Source organism: Engystomops pustulosus, chromosome 6 (genome assembly GCF_040894005.1).
Source record: "Engystomops pustulosus chromosome 6, aEngPut4.maternal, whole genome shotgun sequence".
Lineage (NCBI taxonomy): Eukaryota > Metazoa > Chordata > Amphibia > Anura > Leptodactylidae > Engystomops > Engystomops pustulosus.
This window is the reverse complement of record NC_092416.1, coordinates 86,666,478-86,684,794: the sequence shown is the minus strand read 5'-3', so window position 1 is coordinate 86,684,794 and position 18,317 is coordinate 86,666,478. Positions and strand designations below refer to the sequence as shown.

Here is an 18,317-nt window from a genome sequence, read left to right as displayed (position 1 = left end):
GAGTTGTTCTTTTCAGTGGTACCATTTTTGCGCACATAACTTTTTTTGATCACTTTTTAGAACATTTTTGTGTAGAGATTTTATTTAAAATTTACATTTTTGGCGTGTTTTTCGGGTTTTGTTTTTACGGTGTTCACCGAGCGGGTCCAATAATGTTTCTGAGTTATTGTACGGATTGTTACGGACGCGGTGATACCAAATATGTGGGGTTTTTGGCGATTTTGTGTTTTTTTCACTTTATTGCATGTGTATAGGGAATATTTGTGTTTAGGGGACTCTAACTTTATTTTATTAATTATGTTTATTAAAAAATTATTTTATGTAGTGTTTTTAACAGTTTTATTAACTTTTACAGGTTAGCTTGAACAAGTGATCCACTGATCACTTGTTCAAGCTCTTCTTCACATTACACAGTGTAATACAGATGTATTACACTGTGTAATGTAACACACTGAGCATGCTGCGCATGCTCAGTGTGTTACAGCCGGGTCCTGTCAGAAGGCAGGACCCGGCTACTGGAAGGAGGATCGCGCAGCCCCGGGCACCGGCAGTCCCGGGGCTGCGATCAGAGCAGCGGACCCCCCCGGTAAGCGCCGCGGGGGGGTCCGATTCTTCTGCAATGCCCCTTGCACGCCGCGGTCAGCGCGACCGCGGCGTGTCAGGGGTTAACACCCGCGATCGGAGAAATCTCCGATCGCGGGTGTTAGAGGCAGGTGTCGGCTATAATATATAGCTGACACCTGCAGCTTCTGGCGCCGGCTCCGTTCAGGAGCCGGTGCCAGAAGCATGACGTAATAGTACTGCATTTTGCGGGAACGCACCTCCCGCGATGCAGTACTATTACGTCAAATGTCGGGAAGGGGTTAAAAACAAATTTTATAATAAAAAAACCCTAAAAATTCAAATCACCCCTCTTTCCCTAGAACTGATATAAATATAAATAAACAGTAAAAATCACAAACACATTAGGTATCGCTGCGTCCAAAAATGCCCAATCTATCAAAATATAATAGCCGTTTTTCACTGCATTTAACCCCGTAACGGAAAATAGCACTTTTTTGCCATTTTGAAAAGTGTAAAAAAAAAATCAATAAAAAGTGACCAAAAGGTCATACAGTCCTAATAAGGGTAGCATTGAAAGCTTCATCAAAAGTCGCAAAAAAGACACCACCCACAGCTCTGTATACCAAAGTATAAAAAAGTTATTGGCGCCATAAGATGGCAAAATAAAAAAAATTTACAAGAGTTTTTGTAAATGTATGAAAACATTATAAAACCTATACAAATTTGGTATCCCCTTGATTGCACCAACCCAAAGAATAAAGTATACATGTCATTTGTGGCGCACAGTGAAAGCCGTAAATTCTAAGCAGCTCACAAGAAAACGCCACAAATAAGTTTTTTCACCAATTTCACAGCTTTTTGATTTTTTTTTCTGCTTCCCAGTAAAAGGCATGGAAGAATAAATACCATCACTATGAAGTGCAATTTGTTACGCAGAAAACAAGCCATCACAGAGCTCTTTACGTGTAAAAAAAAAAAAAGAAGGTGCTTGAAGGGTTAAAGTACCTCTATTATTCCTCTTGGAAACGTATAGATGTTACTATTCCCATTATTGGCGGATTTTGCAACCCCATAACATCTAACTTTGTCCTTTCATCCAGGGCAAACGTTCCCTATATTAATATCTAATATTCCCAGTTTTCCTCCGGGGAACATGCCTTATGAGATGATTTTCTTATTGCAGGACACCACATTATTTGTTGATAAACTGGTATCTGCACAGGAGATGCTGCAGAAAAGTGAGATGAGGTAAAGTTCTATATTGTGTATTCTCATTGATTATATGCCTGGGCACAGGCTGCAGGCTTGTGGCTGGTAGTAGCCGCTGGAAGGTGACATAATGCTTCCCTGGTTGCCATAGAAGAGCACCGCCCTGCATGGCTGCAATAGGCTGTGTGCAGTGAATAAGCCCAGTGTGAGCAGGCAGGTTTGGGCTGGGCTATGTGTATGGTAAGGGGAGGAGAGCATGTGTACACTGGGCTGTAACAGCCTCTGGTTAGGCAGGTTCTCCCTCTTTTGTCTGCCACTGTGTTTTCAAAAAGCTTTCCAAGTTGTTGACTGAGGCAGAGCATTAGCAGCTGGGACTGGACACAGAGGACAACTTCCTCAGCAGGATCTGGAGGAGACCAGGGGTAAGTACATATACTTGGAGCAATCCTTACACTATATCTGAGACTCATGGGCCCTGCTGTATGTTGAGGTAGGGCCCCTAGCCCCTATATATTACATGTAACTAATAACACCTTAAATATACAGACAATACGTTCTGCGGTAATCTACTACCACTGGTTTTTCATAGGCTGATTCATTTAACTATGGTATATATAGATGCTTGCTGTACAGTGTTCTAGTATATGTAGGTGTTATTAGTCTTGAATGCTACTAGAGACGTTGCCCGCTTTAATGATTGTGACCGATCCAGGAATACAATTCTGTTTGTTTACTTTTTTATGTTTATTTGATATTTATGGACTTCTATTATTGATTGTGGTATATACAGTTAATATTTGGTAAATTTTATATATACACACAGTATGAAGCTTAAGACTGTCCAGAAGTTAATCAGATGAACACAATATTCTTTTAATATATACGTGACCCTTATGTTGACATCCATGACATAAATCCTGAGTGAATAAATCTGCCGTATAATGGCGACCCCTTGGTTTTTCCGTACATAGCTGGCTGGTATGCGGACATTAGTTTGGCCCGTCTTGCCAGGTGATTGAGGCAGGTTGTAACAGGAGGTTCATTGCCGGACTGACATTCCATGCAGCCCTCAGCAGGTCTGTGCATGTGGAGGAGGACATCTGCTACCCCACTCACACACTTCATAGACTGTATATGACCCTATTCTGTGAACCGTATTTCTATCACACGATTGGACTATAGATGTAAAACCATGTGGACACAATATGACGCCGATTTATAGTCCAAAGTTTTTTGGAAGCGTTTATAATGTAGGCTCTATAAGAGCTATAACACCATATGGCACATAAAACACTGAGACATAACATATGCTTTGTTCAGTAGATTCCATAAAGCATGGCGCTCCCTTCGAAGTATTGATTTATAGCATTCCTATGTATAAGATTTTACTCTATCAATACAATTAATAAGACCCTGGTTTTATTTGCCGCCAGTTTGTGTTTGTCTAAATTCTTTGAGTAAAAGCCTGGCTACCATATGGGCCACAATTCTAAGGTGTGTGGGGGTGTTACTGTTACTATTGGCATGGCAATACAGTTTCCCTTCTAATGTATAATGGTTTAGTAAAAATATCCTCCGTAAGTGCTTATACCAACCAAGATATTGTTTTTTTTCTTTCCTTGCAAGTAAAGAACAGTGGGGGTCATTTATTATGGCCTTTCAACTGACATCTGGCGCTTCTATTTTTCCGACACGTATTTTGGTGCAATTTATTTTGTCTTTACAAAAACACTGATATATATGAGTAGCCTTGTTTTTACTGTATTCTTTTGTGTGTTTCTGCTGATTCAATTCACATACCAGTAACTTTTTTTTTTTTTGCTTCTAAAGATTTGTTTTGTAAATTTAGTGTTAGGCTTGTGCCAAGCAGGTATAATAAAATTGCATTGTAGCATTGAAATTACCGTCATGACATTCAACCGTGAGGATCCAAGGTAGAGACGTGCAGGTGTTGTTACACGCAGGGTTCACACATTCACTTTTTCAGATGCAGTTTTTGAAACCAAAAGCAGGTGTGGATCATAATGGGTGAGAACATATCACTGAAAGGTGCTGCTCCTCCTCTTTTATTTTCACTCCACTCCGGGTTTGGACATCAAAAACTCCATCTAAAAAACTGAACGTGTGAACGCACCCTGAACCTTCTCTTTGGAGTAACCTACACTTGTTCCTGCTAGAGGCGATAAACCAATCTGACTCAATGTTGCTCTTTGCCGTCCTTCTTAAAGCTAGTGACAGTTTAGAAATTGTAACATCCTAAAGTAGTCTATAGCCTGAAGGCAGTTTAGCAAGGAGCAGTCCCTATCCTTCCATAGTCACATCATGATTGTCCGTATAAGGTGTTTATGCTGATATACTGTATTTGGTGCTCTGCATTATGGACACACATATCTACTTTTTGTTTGCTCAATGGACATGTTTATGGAAATCTTCACTGGTGCAATTCGCCATTATTGTTTTATAGGCACAAACCATAGTTAGGTGTATCGCTCCAGCGCCCCCATAACCTGGCAACCCCTTTAAGCAATGCAAGTTCTGACCTTAGGTAAATTTGCTGGTTGTTCCTTGGAAGATCTCTCAACTGTCTTGTATCTGACATTTTTTTTAAATTCTTTTCTGCTGTAAAACTATATAACTGAGAAGGAAGGTTACTTTTTGTTATTCTTGTGGCTATAAATCAATCTTCCTTAAGCCTTTTAGTATAGAGGTGGTCCATAAAGGGAATCTGTCATCAGGACCCCTTTTTCTGTCTCCCCCTGTAGCCTCATACAGAAAGGAAAACTTTCATCTAACTTACCGTATCTTTTTTCAGAAAAAGCCAGTTTTACTATAAAACCTCTTTGGCAATGTGTACACTATTCTCTATGCGGACATGGGGCAGCCAGACATAGGGCTACTGATGAAAGGTTCCCTTTAAGTTCTAGCTTTTCCAAAACTTTTACTAAGAGTCTACATCATACATGTATCCACAGCTTATTCCATTAACTTCAGGCATTCTTGTTTCTATTGAATCAGATAGTCCCTCACCTACCATTAGTGCACTGCCAAATTCTATCCTACCCACATCACCTATGTGGAGCCCAACATCTGTTCAGAGAGGGATGAAGAACAATTTAAGGGGCCTAATATATCTAAAAACTCATCATTCACAGATACTTAAATCTAGTTAGTGACCCCTGCCTGTAGATAAAGATCTGTCACTTAGTTCCCCACAGGAAGCCACTTTGTTTTGTGGAAGCTTGCATGGTTTTCCTATTTGTCATTGAATTCCTTTGTGCTTTTCCTTAATGAAATGTTTTTCTCCTCTTATATACTTTCACTTTCAAAGGTTATGCCTTGACTTGAAGAACCTGAAATTGTAGGCCGAACATCAGATCTGGATAACAATGTTCCATTAGCTACCTTATACTGGTCTGCTGAGCCGTCTGAGATAAGGTATCACAAACCTTCATCTCCTACAGACTGGATACTTTCCATTTGTTCTCTGACAAAGGTTTCTTTTCCACCTGTAGAGAAGATATACCTTCATTTGCTCTGTGGCTAGTAGATCTTGCCTAAATGTGCTCTAAATGAAAATCTAATATTAATCCACTGAACACTGAACCCAACACTGTCACGCTCAAATTAGATTACATTTTAGAAGATATGTTCAAAATAATTGGGTTTAATATGTCTAAGGGTGATGCCACATGTGGCGTTTTGAATCAGTTTTTGGCCCGTTTTTTAAGAAAAAAGCATGTGTGGCGTTTTTGTTAATATTTTTGTTGTTGTTTTCATTGCGTTTTTGCATCCTTTAAAACAATTCGTCATAATTGTATATTGGCTTTTTCAAAGGGTTTTTGGATAAAGTGTCTTAACTTGCCGTTTTTTTTTCTGCACTTTTTGAGTTGCGTTATTTTGAGGTGCGTTTTCATAGTGTTTACATGACTGCGTTTTTACAAATTCCAAGACACACAGTCGCATGCAATTATGCACATGAACATTTAAAAAAGACTTGCATTTTCAATGCGTTCAAAATCACAGCAGAAACGTGACAAAACCGCCACGTTTGTCACCGACCTCAGAGTCTGATCAGAGTGCAATATAGGTTTTGTCAGTGCAAAACTGACGTTTTTCATCAGAGTTCAGTACGTTTACAGTCAGAGTTTTTCAGTGTTTTTCACGTGCATTTTTTTTGGTGTTTTCAAAAAGGTTTCAATGCATTTTACACATGCAGATAACGTGCCTGAAACAGACTCATGACTGTGGTCTATCTTTCTTTTGTATGGCAATTGATCAATGAAAAACGCACTGCACTTGCATGTGTCTCAGAGATGCATCAAAAATGCATTCTATAGACTTGTATAGTACATAATTCACGCGCGTGACTTGCAAAAGTAGAGCATGTTGAGATAACCCATTGATTACAATAGGTCAGAGTGCAATGCAAGTTCTGCACTTCAAAAGAACGCGCAGAACAAGCACTTGAAAGGGGCCTTAGGCCGAGCTTCTCAATACTTTAAGTAAATTACTTTTTTAGTTAGTAAATATAAGCCATGAGCACATGTTACACCTGGACTACTATATTCCACATTGCTGGGAGTATCCCCTATTCTGGTCATTATTATAATAATTATCAGCCTGTTGCGTGTCTGTCTTAATGAAATTATATAAACTTGCCCAGAGGAACGGAAGCAAAGCCCTGATATGGACATCATCATTAGAGCTTGTCATGGAAACCTGCTAATAGTTCTGGAACAATTGTACTCTACCACAAGCAGATCCGGATATTTTTTTCTTCATGTTGACTGTTGAAAGATGAAGCATATCTTGACCTTTTAATGGTCTTATTGGTTTTGTGGTCACCTTGAAAAAGAACTGGTATAATGCTGCTCACCACAACACATGTTTATGTGTACACTGTAGATTAGTCTTGATATACCATGTGGCTGTTACCGGCTTGTAATGTCCAAAGGATAGGCCGTTCAAGTCTATAAAAACTACTCTATTCCAACCATTTTATTTGTACTACTACTTTTTAGAAAAAAAACTGTACTGTATGTTCCTATCATGGTTATTAATAATAATGTTCCCTGCTTATCAATATAGCTAAAATTGCTGATGTTGGATGTAGTGGATGTGAGGTGTGAACAGGATGCAGAGAGGGAGGAGATTTATGTTACAACACACAAACACATGGCTGATGGCTGATTTGTCCTTGGAAGGTTATTGTACCAGCTTAAGACTTCTTCTCAAAGTCATGGGAATGCTAATCAAGATTTCTTTGAGGTCACAACCAGCCAAGAATTGGCTGATAAGTTTGTGTCTGAATAAATTATCTGACTACATTGATTTTTGTTGATAAGCAAATACTTATCTAAACTTTCAGTTTTTCAAATGCGGTTTCTGAAGCCAAAAGCAGGACTGGATGATAATGGGTTGAGACAAATAGTTGAAAGGTGTTACTCCATCTCCTACTTTTACTCCATTCCTGGTTTGGGCATCAAAAACTGCATCTGAAAAACTGAATGTGTGGTTGCACCCTGAGGTTTCATCCTGAACATCCGATTGTGATCTCAGTATCCGACTGCTTTCCCCCATTTAGTACCACAAGTTTAAAGGACCTAGAAACTTATAGATTTTCACAGCCTGATATATAGATTCTCTTATCTTCTTGACGTGTCCAGGTATTTTGTGCCTGAGATTACCAAAAACCAATCTCCTGCTCCATACACCTTAGACTGCAGTCACACGTGGCGTTTTGAACACGTTTTTGGCCCGTTTTTAAGCAGTCCGTCAAAAAAGCATGCTTTTTTTTTTTTTTTAAACGCATCCGTTTTTTACAGGTTTGACCAATTATCTTAATTTAAACTGGTCAAAAATGCATGCATTTTTAAGGGACTGCGTTTTTTGACGGACTGCTTAAAAGCGGCCCAAAAACATGTTCAAAATGTCACGTGTGGCATCGCCCTTACAGTGTCTTGTGATATATGACCTCTAGCTACGTAGCTCTGTATTGTCAAGGCTGCAGTCTTGCAATCATGTCTTCAATTGGTGTTCATTAATAATTGACATGGATGTAAATGCATACTTCTTTATTCCTTGTTGCTCTGCTGCAGGACTATTTTTAAGCCAGCAATAGAAGGAAAGGAAACCTTATATCCACATTTTCCATTACACAAAATCTGGAATGACTTTCCATCTTGATTGTGTGGGGTGGTAATATGTAGTTGGTGGCTGCCTGTGTATGACTTAAAGGAAACCTACCACTTGTAGTGGCAGGTTTCCGATGGCAATACCGGGCACCAGCTCAGGGTGAGCTGGTGCCGGAGCTTATTTTAGTTAGTGTTTTAAACCGCGGTATCGCGGTTTAAAACACTTTTTAAACTTTATAGCCGGCGCAGGCAGGTACGCGCTCGGCGCTTACCGTGCACGCGGCTACATAGGAAGTGAATGAGAGCCGCGTGCACGGTAAGCGCCGAGCGCGTACCTGCCTGCGCCGGCTATAACGTTTAAAAAGTGTTTTAAACCGCGATACCGCGGTTTAAAACACTAACTAAAATAAGCTCCGGCACCAGCTCACCCTGAGCTGGTGCCCGGTATTTCCATCGGAAACCTGCCACTACAAGTGGTAGGTTTCCTTTAAGAAATAGGAGGAGGTAAATGAGACCTTGTCGGCACTTATTAGGACATGCTGCTGCAGAACATCTTGTGTGATTAGTCTCTGGTTTTTAGAATTGAGACAGTTTAAACTTCCTTAGAACGTTTTGTTTTACTGAGAATCGAAACTTGTTCTTTTGTAGTTTATTTATTGAGGTTTAAACTACCATTTAATGTAACATTTAACTGAATCAGTTTCACAGATGCCTACACTTCTAGAAATGAAGATAAACAGGGTTAAAGCAGCCAAATGCATGGTAAACATACAAAAACGCATGCATTTTTAAACTGACTGAAAAGGCATGCTTTAAAACGATCCAAAAATGCAAGTCCAGGGCCCGGGGACAACTGATAACCTCTCCATCCTCTATAGATATACAACTGCTCATAATCTAGAAGATTATGGTAATCTAAAATATCTTGTATTTAGGTAAATGTAATGGATGGCATATGGGGTTTCTGGATTGAAAGTATTGATGGCTTAGATAGGTTCCTCTATATCAGTTTGGTAGGCTGGAGGGTCTGGCTTCCCCATTGATCAGCTGATAAATGAAGAATACAAAAGAACAGCTGAGTTCTGTGAATTGGCTGAACTGATGTACTGCATCTTAGATCCTATGGAAATAAATGGGAGCTGATCTGCAGTAACCTAATCTGATCACTATATAGATAATGGTGCCATCTGGTATTGAGGATCTATTTTATGGATTTACCAATATTTTTAGCCCAAAATTAACCGGTTAAGCTCTTGACATTTCCATCCAGTGCCAGATCCACATGATGGACAGCCAGTATTTTACACTGGTTACTGTTTTAATTCATAACTTTCAGTCCCTCTTGCTATAAACTGTTTTTCTCCAAAAATATTTGTTTATCTGTGGCCTAAGAATGTTTATCAGTCTGCCCACAGAAAAGACATGTGAATAACATGGCTAAGCACCAGACCACACACTGTGCGCTGTGCAGTCCTTACAACCAGGATGCAAGCTGTAGGTTCCAGGATACTGGTCGTCTATTTGCAGTATGCAATTTGTCTCTTTCGCTCAATACACAGTTTCACTCTGTTGCATGTTTATTATAAAAAGAGCACTTTGCAAAAAGTCTCTAATAAAAATATCCTGTGCTCTTTATAGAGGTACTTTGCAGATTTAAATGTATCGATGGATACAGACTATAAATAAACCCTATGGTGACTGATCCTGTATGAAGACTACCCCCGACTTTTCCTTTCAGATTCAGAATACACAAATATTTGTAGGCTGTAACTATTTGGGGCTATGTGCCAGGAATTGCAACTTTGCAATTGCAATCTTTTTTGTGGCTAGGTGTAAAAGGCATTATAGATGGGAGTATGTAGTCCATATGCGTGCAAAATTAGTGCATGCTGAATTTTTTTTACTCACTGATGTATGGACCATGAAAAAAATGTAACCATAAGTAAGTTATTAGAAAATTATGAGTATCTACACCATCAGTGAAGATCACCGATGACAAACGAATGTGAAAAACGCTAGTCTGGAAGAGCCCTTCAGGCAAGGGAAAACCATTCCAGATTGTACACAGAACAAAGGCAGTTTCTTCTAGATTTCTATTCTCTTATTTAAATGCAGCGAATATCTATCTTCAGCAGGAATGCTTTGCATGTTACTGGTTAACGTTCAGCTAAATATAGATCCTTTAGCCATACACCAGGAAACCTATAGCCTTGTAGAGCTGAAGGGCAGCTGTGATATTGTGAGAAATGTGCATAATTCATGTATTTGTACAGTGATAATGAAAATAGTCTATATTATTGTGTTGCAGGAGCTGTCGGCTGTGCAGATTACAATTCTTGCTGGGAACGTTTTTATGGACTGATGCATGTCAGTTTACTAATTGTGCATTTTGTAAAAGTAATTTTCTTGGATGTATTGTCTCATAATATGATGTGCACGGTGGTTAAAGAGGATTTATGAAACTTTTTTTTTTTTTTTTTTTGCGGGACTATAAGGCTGCTCCCTTCGCATATGGTGAATTGGAAACAGATTTCTTAATTTTGGGTGAACATGTCGTAATAAGACTACCTGCATACAATGGGGCACATTTACTAAGGGCTTTGTGCTGCACTTTTGTCGGACTGTGTATGTTCTTCTAGGCTAATATGGGTTGCTCAGGTATTTAAGAAGTGCGATTGTTTTGCACGCCACCCTTTTGTGGCACAGCTGCACTGGCCTCCATGCGGCAGAAATAAGGGGGCAATGCTGTCGGTCGGTCCAGCTGATTCAGACCAAGCACCATATTTTACTTGCAAATTGTGTTGCACTCCCTAATGTTAAAGGTGCACCACAAAAAAGTTAGTGAACTCTGTCGGGCCAGTGCGGGGAAGCGACAGATTCATGATTTCTGGCACACAATCTTCGTGAATCACCGCACCCAGCATTTTACATGTATATGCGCCCCAATGTGTGCAGTTGAAAATGGCTGCCTGGATGCAAACCCTGAATTGCAACTCTTTTGCCTCTCAGGAAGTTGGTTCATGCACAGGACCCTGGAATCTAGAGCAACGTGCTTGAGCCCATAGAAGGGAATAAGGACGTAAAAATAAATAATAATAATAATAATTCTTTATTTATATAGCGCACACAGATTACGCAGCGCTGCACAAGCATGTCAAATTGGTCCCTGTCCCCATGGGGCTCACAATCTAAACAACCTAACAGTATGTTTTGAAGTGTGGGAGGAAACCGGAGTACCCGGAGGAAACCCACGCAAACACAGAGAGAACATACAAACTCTTTGCAGATGTTGACCTGGGTGGGATTCGAACCCAGGACCCCAGTGCTGCAAGGCAGATGTGCTACTCACTCAGCCACTGTGCCGCTAAGGGTGATGTCACACATGGCGTTTTTGGTCAGTTTTTAAACATCCATTTTTGGCAGTTTACCATGCATTTGGCTGCTTACAACCTGTTTATCTATTAAGATAATTGGGAAACACGGACTAAAAACAGACCAAAAATGCCATGTGTGGCATCACCCTAAGGCTGCGTTTACTCGTACCACTAGTTTTGTGGTACTCGGCCCAGTCCCATATGCGGTAAAGGTTTCCTATCGCATGCGTTTTACTGGAAACGCATGCACAAACGAGCCGAGTCCCGCTCCCCATGCACTATCGTTGTGTAAGGAAACGCAACACTAACGGAACAAGTGACTGCACCATTATTGATAGGTCACCAATATCTGCTTAAAAGCAGCCTTGTGTAGAGCAGAGCTGTGCCCAGTAAACTATGCAGAGGACCACATGAACGGTGAAGCCCACGCCCCATCAGTGGGTTCCAGTAGCTGGATCTCCACTAGTGATGACATGATTTTGCTAAATCATTGCATTATAGTAAATCTGCATGTGAAATAAATAATAATCTTAGGAAGTTACATTCATATTTTGCATCAAGAAACTTTTTTGTTACTTTGACTTTTTTTGTTTCACGAAAAACAAACTTTGATCACCATAGAACCCTGTGGTGAACTAAGTTTGATTTACGTGAAGGGTTTGTCCATTTTTAAAAATGAATTGCCTATTCTTAGGATAAGTGATGACTGCTTGATGTAGGGGTGTGCAGGTGCACACAGATTCTGCATCAGAGGCAAGCACTATATGGTTTGAGTTGTAGTATTTTTGTGTATAGAACAATTTTGCTGTGGTACAGAAGTAAATTTTAGCATTTTTAGTTAATAATTAATTTGGTCCTAGTGTGGAGAGAGTTTATTATTTGTCTTGGAATGTGACCTTGCATGGTATAAAGGTTACTACGTCCATAATTAGTTCATTGGCGTCAATGTTTTGTTCTATTGTGTTCCGCATAATATTTTGAACATTTTTTTTTTTTTATCACCATGGATAACCTTCTTGTCAGCTAAATCGGATAATTGTAAGGTGAATATACCGTACTTATATTCCATGTGTCAAGTATGTGCTACTGTCAAGCAGCTTATAAGTTACAGGCAATAGAAATCTTTCCAAGAAGAATGTGCCCATTGTTTTTTCCATGGATTTTTTTTATACGCTATGGCAGAAAGTAGTGTTTTTGCATTGCTTTCTATATTTGACTTCAAATAGAAATACTGCTAAACTAATAGGGAAATCACATAAAAATTCCCACAATTTTATGCAGTATAAAGCATCTGAATAAGTCCTAAAAATATCTGTAAGTTCAGCAGGTCAGGTGCTAAGACTGCACGTTTTATTACAGATCTCCTGTATGGCTACAATGTTTTTCAATCAACAGTACAACTTTTAAACCTAGAATAGGTAGAGACCCAGTAGCTCCATGTCTTTACATGACTATATCTATCCATTTTTAACAAATCCTGATAATACTAGGCCCTTGCAGCCACCTGGTGTGTGTCTGTGACACTAATGAGGGATACAATTGCTTCCTGGTTAATCTGCACAATAATTGTAGCCCTGGAAGTTATTGGGTGTGTGGTTTCAGGCAGGTCATTTGCATTACATTGCTCTTTTGTTTCGCGTTCATGTTTGGAGAACAGATACAGTCAACCCTCTGACAGTCTCTCGTATTCATTCCCAGGTCTTGAGAGTGAAGGTGGGAAGCAGCTGCTCTTCTGTCTACATTAAAAGCACCCAGCAAAATGGTTTTTCAAGCAGTTGGGAAACTACTCGGAAAGCAGTAAGTGTTCTTCTTTATTTTTAATTCCATTTGGTAAACCTGCTCAGTCTGCATGCTGGAAAAAGACCCCTAATTTTACCACCAAAAACTGGGAGAACCTATTGACTCAAGTATTAGCTGATGGTGGGAAATGCATTGGTCACAGCCTCCAGTATACTGCCTGCCAGCCCCCAGTAGTATACTGCCTGCCAGCCCCCAGTAGTATACTGCCTGCCAGCCCCCAGTAGTATACTGCCTGCCAGCCCCCAGTAGTATACTGCCTGCCAGCCCCCAGTAGTATACTGCCTGCCAGCCCCCAGTAGTATACTGCCTGCCAGCCCCCAGTAGTATACTGCCTGCCAGCCCCCAGTAGTATAGCAGTAGTAGCCAGCAGTTGGCCAAGCACAAAAAAAAAACTTACATACTCGCCCTCTGCCGGTGCTGCTCCTCTTCTATCTTCTCTATGTTGTATTAGCCGGCAGAGACGCGTCCCCGCGATCTGCCAGCCGGCACGCACTATGACATCATCAGCAGCGACACCGCCGCATCATAGTGTGCGCATGGACGAGTCTCTGCTGGCTAATAGGGTTGATTTATAACAAAATCTGGCTATACCTGTTGCATACCTTCAAAGTCGTACTCAAAAATGGTTTGACCAAGGCTGTATGGTTTTAGGCATTGCATGGAAATTATCTAGAAGAAAATTGGGATATCCCATCAGTCACCATTTAGGCCGGCGGCACACGTGGGTTTTGAATCGGGTTTGTGGGCCATTTTTAAGCAGTCTGTTAATAAACGCATGCGTTTTTTGAAAACTCATCCGTTTTTGACAGGTTTTACCAATTATCTTAATTAAAACTGGAAAACGGACTGCTTAAAAACGGCCCAAAAACAGGTTCAAAACACCACGTGTGCCCTCGGCCTAAGGGTCATATGTCTCTGTAAACTCTATGGAGAAGGGCAAGAGAGGGGCCAATCTACTCTGATATAGCTCACCTTAACCGTTGGATAAAAAAGTACTGTGTAATACATTTCTATTAGCTAAAGCACATTACAAAAAGCTGCCACTTTAGGAGACTCATTGAACAGAACAGTAAATTGGTTGACCTTGATCTCAGAGCTTAAACCCCCCTATAACCAGTTATTCAGGCCATGTCCTATCAAAATATGTGGCTTGTGCTGAAATGGCTCTTTAGGCTCTTTAGCTTAAAACTGCTTATTGAGATACATTTAAGCATCTGATTTTTTTTCCTTAATTGATATTTCAAAATGATGATCATAATTGTACTTTTATCATCATAATCAAAATTCCCCTCACAGGAAACCATGCATTGAAGAAGTAAATATAGACTGCTAGACAGCTATGTGATGTGTCATGACATACCTGTGGGCGATCTTATCAGCAGCCCTTATGTAAGCAGGATGGTTTTATTTACCAGTTTTTCCTTAAGACAATGCATGGACAGGAAATGATGTAACACACTCGTCTCTTTGTTCAGGGTCACTGAAAGGATCCCAGGAATTTACTATTGGCCCTTAGGTGCCCTAAATCAACCATCAATATTAAATAAAGTGGTTGTCCCACGTTCTATTGTTCACTATCCACAGGATAAGTTATAAGAATGTCACCTAGGGGTTGCACAGCCTGGAGTCCCGCCAATTATGAGAATGGGGGACCCATTTCCACTAATTGATGGATTAGCAGGTCAAGTATACATCCTACTACTTTATTCAAGGTCTAATAGAGTGCTGGTCATGTCCAGCATTAGCGTATAGAATATAATCAGTGCTCAACTTTTTCTGGCATTCCAAAAGATATTGAAAGGAGCACCAGGACATATGTTGGATGTGATGTTTTATAAATTATGGGTAATGATGTGATCAGATTGGTATTCTCTATCCTTTGGACATTCAATACACTAGACCCACCAGATCGGGTTTCTTTGCTACAAGCATTGATCAAGGTTTTAGGAAGCCTGAATCTTATTATACAGTGATGTGATAATAATGTTATGAACTTGTGAATTTTCTATTCTAACTCTAAGCACATTTATATGGGTGTATTTATAGATATTGTAAATCCCTATAGATGTATCCCACTCCCTAAAACACTTGAAGTAAAACATTATTTTAAAAGCCAACAAATTGTGAATTCTCTTATATCCAGCTGGATGGTTTGCATCACAGTACAGTATATAGTGTTTATAACCATATTATTAATAAAAAAAGACATCTCCACTTGTTTTTACTAACAACTAATATGGGTACAATTATAACCCATAACAGTGTGACTCTTTAGGCACACTGTTCTGCCGTGTGACTTTTTAAGCGCACTGACGGCCATTCTAGTTTTCTCTCTACTAAGTTGCACTTGATAAAAGGCAGCCAGCAAGCCACAAGAGTGATATATCCATCCCCATTGGCTTATATTTATTGAGGGATTTCAAGGGAAAATGCTATTTAATTTTTTTGGACCTTTTAATCACAACTATTTATTAGATGCAGTAAACTGCTCATAAATGTTTATTTATTAGGATGTTTCCTAGAAGATCCACCCAATTATTATAGGCTTGTTAGAACCTAGAGGGAGAGCAGTGCAAGTAGTATGCACGGGTGTAAAGCTGGGAGCCAGATAAAGGTGAGGCCCGACTATCCTGCTCTAATTCTAGCTGTCACTTATCATTTCCTGTCATTATCATAAATATGAAGTCAGCCACCGATCAAACAGTATGAAGTGCAGGTGACTTCCTTATGGCGCGTTTCAAACACCATAATATATTACACTGATAAGTTTAAATTAAAATGCATCATCGGCCTTGTTTTATCTAGCAGAAATTCCTCACGTAATTCCTCCTCCTTATCTTCAAACTACGGGGATTCAGAATATCTCTCAAAAATCAGAACCCAAAACTGCTGCATACATCAGCTTTTCTAGAAATGAGAAATGTGCCAGCGTACTTCTGTTATGCCATTCTGTATCATCGGAAAGCATGGTTGCCACAAGGAGTTCAAATGAGTTCTGCTATCCTGTCCCCTGGTTTCATTGATATCACATAACCCAGGCCTATTACTACAGGTTTAGGTGGGAGCTGCTGAATGTAGCTTATGATGAATGATGTCTTGTAGGACAGGTAAATCAATTCAACATGGGACTTCTCCTAATTTATTTAATTTATTTACAATGTTTAAAGTTCTGCTTCTCAATAAATATTCATGGGTATTGTACAATTATAACTATCCTGTATATTCATTTGCTTAAGGCTTATGCACCTAAATCCTCAAGATACGTTCCCATTGATAATTAAATGTTAAAAACACATTTACTGTGCTTGATTGGAACGCAGGAACCCATTCTGCAAGGCCAGAACAAAGCCTGTGCACAATATGTCATTTAAGTCATAACAAACAAATTGACGTATATCTTCTTTTACTGCAGCAATAGAATAAAAAAGAAGGCAGCCGCAGAAAGTGAGAAGCTCTACCTAGAACCGCGATATACAGGAGCACGAATACTAGATGCTGATATCCTGATGCTGGTGGCATTACCCAAAGGACTCAATGTAGATGAATGGCTGGCAAGTAATGGTAAGTTGTCTAGTCGTTGTTAAGATGTCTTGATTGAAAAAACCATTTGGTTTTTAATATCTGATTTCTCTAGTGATTAACACAATCCACTACATGGGTCTTTTACTTGAGAAAATGATCATGATACTAATAATCTACCTGAATGTTTGTTTTTGATCATGGGCACAGGCAGCAGAACCAAATCCCGTTTCAGCAAATAAATAAATTGCTTGTAAAATATAGCGAGTACAATTTTCCAATTAAATAACTATTTCAATTCTTCACGGTTTTCTGGATCTCTGTATGCTGGCTTGCTATAGGAAGTTTCATTGTTCCACTTCCAGTGAATAGAAATCTGTCCATGGTCACGTGATGTCACACAGGTGCACAACTCGTTCACATCAGAATATAACGAGAGCTATCTGATATCATGAGCTGTGCACCTGTGTGAAATCACATGATCATGGACAGATTTCTATCCAATAGAAGTAAGCAGTTGTAAGGAAACTTTTTATACATAACAACACTAAGCACTTTTTGTATAACTTCTCAAAATGTAAAAAATAACATTTATTTCCTGGAATTGCACAACCCTTGTGATAGAACAAAATTTGTCACTTAAATCTGTGTACACATGCTCCCCATAGCAGATTGTAATCTATAGAATAAGGCCACTAGGGTTTCCAAGCAGTCATACAAATGAAAGGGCAGATTCTTATTGTACATCTTACGAGTGTTTACAAAGTTCCTCTACGGGAGGATTCTATAGACTTGAAAGGAGCTTTTTGGTCTCTGGAATCCCTTTCTCCTCGTTTGAGTGACTCCTTAATAGCGATAATCTCCTCATTTACTGTGTTCAGAAAATCCATCCAAATCTTAAAATCCATAGTAGCATAAGTCGAGGACAACACTATTCACATTCATATACATTCAATGACCGCAAGCAGAGATCTAAAAAACAGGAAACAAAGAATGCTAGTAAGTTATTTACTATAGCCTATAAAAATGATTGACTGGGCTCCTCTTCTTTTTAAGGAGTATCTGGTGGAGGCCAAGCAGCTGTGCCCACTGCATGGGACAAGTTTGGTCTAAATTTAAGTTGGTAGCAATGGACCTCTATTGCCACAATCATTCATTTACCAGATCATCTTACGGTGCAAAAAGTTGTGTCCTATCAGAGAATCTGGTTAAATGCTATGCTAATCTGCTATGTTTATCTATATGACTTTAGAAAAGAGTCTCACTGATTCTACAGCTGTAAAGCTCTCTAGTTATGTTTTTAAGCTTATAATGTGGGTGACAACATATCTCCTAGACCTGTCCTTTGTGTACTTTACATTGTGTTCTGTCTCCCATGTTTGGATCAGGTTGTGAGAATGCAATGTTTATCATGCCAGGTGAGGCATGTGTATGTTTTCTTCCTTGTGGTATGTGATGAGTGCCATACTTTACATAATTGTCACATACTTGGTGCTTGAGTAAGAAGCCCATTACTAAGCTACTGTATGTTGTAACTGTAGCCATGTTCTCAACTTGGGATCCGCAAGTACCAACTCTCTGTATCTCACTACATGATGATGTTAAAATGTGCATTTATCAATAAAGTTGTATTGTATTAGTCCATAGAAGTAAATGGGGACATGTGCAAGCCACCAAAATGATTTTTGTCAACCATCTGCATTTTTATAAAAGACAG

General features: G+C 39.5%; 1 protein-coding gene across 1 annotated transcript in view; it reads left to right on the top strand.

Moving 5' to 3' along the window:
• The first annotated feature begins 1,976 nt into the window (after positions 1 to 1,976).
• LOC140063940 (MOB kinase activator 2-like) overlaps positions 1,977 to 18,317 on the top strand; it is a 34,559-nt gene continuing 18,218 nt past the window's right edge. Inside the window, exons 1-3 of the mRNA XM_072110234.1 lie at positions 1,977 to 2,195; positions 12,980 to 13,078; positions 16,494 to 16,642. Coding sequence (XP_071966335.1) covers positions 13,041 to 13,078; positions 16,494 to 16,642 — 187 coding nt within the window. The 5' untranslated portion in view covers positions 1,977 to 2,195; positions 12,980 to 13,040. The remainder of the gene's footprint in view (positions 2,196 to 12,979; positions 13,079 to 16,493; positions 16,643 to 18,317) is intronic.